Here is a 3,319-nt window from a genome sequence, read left to right on the forward strand (position 1 = left end):
AAAAAAAAAAAAAAAAAAAAAAAAGAAACTAGTCATCTAACATACGGTAATTATTATGGATTTAAGAGTTTTCGTAGCTGCTGCTAGAAATTTCATGGGCTTTAAATTTCATCTGTTTGTTGAGACAGTGTTTATTTTCTGCTGTGAATAGGACACCTTTGTTTAACCAACTTTCTGTCAGACAAACGCAGTATAATTACCCTACTCACAATTCATTACTACCTTTTCACAAATAGTATAATTTTCCTAAACCTTTCAATCATAAGTTCATTGACTTATCTCCAAGTTTTTTACTGAATCAGGCCTTTGACTCAGTATTTAATAGCGTATTCTTCATTGGTCAGGCCATTAAAATAAGTAGCCAGAGGCTTTGTCATCTGTTAAACCACTTTTCTTTCTTTTTGCTAAAAGCAGTCTGTTTAATAAAAGAAACCTGCAGTCAGGACACAATTGACGTTTAACTTTTCAAATAACTATAATGGAGTGTTCTCCATTCATTACACTGTTTTTAGTGTAAAAGGAGGCACCTTTTCCCCATCACTATGCCATAACTCACATACAGTCTTCTTTGATATCGTAACCGTATTTTTGCGGCTCAGTCTCATAACTGATCATCTTTATATATGCATAATGCTGTCCAGTTTATTATCTAGCACTTCTGAGAAGTGTATTACAAATGCATTACTGAGTTGGGAAAAAATGGAATTGGTATAGTGGTAAAATGTTATATCACAAGAAGGAAATAGATTTAATGAACTAGATGACAGTATATCTGGTAGAGACCTATTTCAACATTAGAATCATCTGCTATAGAACATTTTCTAGTTCAATTTTCTTTTTTTTTTTGAGGCAGAGTCTCGGTCTGTCCCCAGGCTGGAGTGCAGTGGCGTGATCTCAGCTCACTTCAAGCTCCGCCCCCCTGGATTCACGCCATTCTCCTGCCTCAGCCTCCCATGTAGCTGGGACTACAGGCGCCCGCCACCACACCCAGCTAATTTTTTTTTTTATTTTTAGTGGAGACGGGGTTTCACCGTGTTAGCTAGGACGGTCTCGATCTCCTGACCTCGTGATTCGCCCGTCTCAGCCTCCCAAAGTGTTGGGATTACAGGCGTGAGCCACCACACCCAGCCTAGTTCAATTTTCTTAGACTTTCAGATGTTAGGCTGATTGTTTTATTTTTCTCTTGCCACGTGTATACCGTTACTTCTTAACTGAGTGATCTAGTTCTTAACAGTAATACCGTATATTTGTATAAATCATTAAAATATATTATTTCATTCAACCCTATGCAGTGGGTTGTGTTATTTCTGTTTTAGATATATAGAAATCAATAGTCAGAGGTTAGACTGCTCAGCCCAGGTCACACACACCAACAAATGATGGAACTAAAACTTTTTGAGTGGTATCTTCAGGATGCCAATCCAGTGCATTTTCTACTACACAAGCCTTAGCTGCAAGGGTCCTCTTATATGAATGTCATCATGTGGCCAGAGCCTGGGTGTATAATTAATAGATTTGTATCTAAAACATTTGACTTGTAGGACGGAGACAATATGGAGTTCTGTTAAAGATACATTTCCTACTACTATATTACCAAATTTGGAAATTGACATTGATGAAATCTTTTTTAAGTATAAGAATTTTTTAAATAAAATATCAAATCCTTTTCTTTCCTCTTTCCCTTTCCCTTTTGTTTCTTGTAATTTGACTATTTTTCTCTTACAGCATGTACAGAAGCATATTCCCAATCTGATGAGCAATATGCTTGCCATCTTGGTTGCCAGAATCAGCTGCCATTCGCTGAACTGAGACAAGAGCAAGTACGAAACAATACTGCCTTTCAAACTAGCCTGCTTAGATGGCACTGACTTGTGTTGCTTGAAGTGTTTATCACCCACTCAATCCTATTTTAGTGTTATATTTTATATTTGACTTTCAGCAAACAAAATTAGTTTGCAAATAAAAAAGTCAGTTGAATAATTGCATTTGTATAATGCTTTACTATTAAAAGTTATGCCTACATTCATAATTTTATTTTGTTTCTTCCCACATTCCAGTGAAGATATTATCCTCATTTTTACATATGAAAAAACCAAGGCTCAGAGGAATTATTTCAGAGTTATTTTTCTCCATCCCAACTTCCATTGCACAGTTGCCATTGCCTTAACTCAGATTATCATCATTTCTTATCTGTATTTTTAAGTTAACTTCCAAACTGTTTTTCTAATTTAACCCTTTCTAACTCCATCCTTTACTGTGTCCAGATTTTTTTTTCTAAATTTCATCATGCTATTCTCCTGTCTTATATAATCAGTAGCTCCCAATTACATGTAGATTTAAGTCCAAACTGTTTATCACAACCTAGTGCCTGATTACTTCTCCAATGCCATTGCTTAAAATTCCTGACAAGGGAATTTCATACTCGATTCTCCAGACATACTGGCAAAAGTTTCTTAATTTTTGCACAGGAAATAGTCACATATACAAACTCAAAAGATAAAAAGAGTATACATATAGTGAAAAGTCTCCCACCCCTGTCTCTTAGCCACTCAGTTTTCCCTCATACATGTAGCCAAGGTTACTAGTACACAGATATGTTATGCATATACAAGGATGTGCACATGTATTTTATAAATATAAGTATCCATAAAGAACTTCTAATTTTTTTCTACTACATAATATTCTGTGTAGATATATTATAATTTATTTAGGCAGTTCCTTATTTGTGAACACGTAAGTTGTTCCTAATCTTTTTATTTTGTAAATAATATCTATTTTGCACATTTGTGAGTATACCTGTAGAATAAAATCGTAGGGCTAGAATTGCTGAGTTAAGAGGTATATGCATTTTTGGCCGGGCGCGGTGGCTCAAGCCTGTAATCCCAGCACTTTGGGAGGCCGAGACGGGCGGATCACGAGGTCAGGAGATTGAGACCATCCTGGCTAACGTGGTGAAACCCCGTCTCTACTAAAAAAAAATACAAAAACTAGCCGGGCGAGGTGGCGGGCGCCTGTAGTCCCAGCTACTCGGGAGGCTGAGGCAGGAGAATGGCGTAAACCCGGGAGGCGGAGCTTGCAGTGAGCTGAGATCTGGCCACTGCACTCCAGTCCAGGCGACAGAGCGAGACTCCGCCTCAAAAAAAAAAAAAAAAGAGGTATATGCATTTTTTATTTTTATGTGTTTTAGAGATGGGGATCTCACTATATTACCCGGTCTGGCCTCACGCTTCTGGGCTCAAGTGCTACCATAGATACCACTGCACTCCAGACTGGGTGACAGAGCGAGACACTGTCTCAAAAAAAAAAAAAAAAAAAAAAA

General features: G+C 37.3%; 1 protein-coding gene across 2 annotated transcripts in view; it reads left to right on the top strand.

Annotated features, from left to right (window-relative positions):
* Positions 1-3,319, top strand: part of TMEM59 (transmembrane protein 59) — a 28,643-nt gene that overhangs the window by 9,871 nt on the left and 15,453 nt on the right. For both annotated transcript variants that reach the window (XM_017874523.1, XM_017874524.1), the window contains exon 3: positions 1,726-1,820. In XM_017874523.1, coding sequence (XP_017730012.1) covers positions 1,726-1,820 — 95 coding nt within the window. The remainder of the gene's footprint in view (positions 1-1,725; positions 1,821-3,319) is intronic.

Source organism: Rhinopithecus bieti, unplaced genomic scaffold (genome assembly GCF_001698545.2).
Source record: "Rhinopithecus bieti isolate Rb0 unplaced genomic scaffold, ASM169854v2 scaffold_7684, whole genome shotgun sequence".
In the NCBI taxonomy this organism is placed as follows: domain Eukaryota; kingdom Metazoa; phylum Chordata; class Mammalia; order Primates; family Cercopithecidae; genus Rhinopithecus; species Rhinopithecus bieti.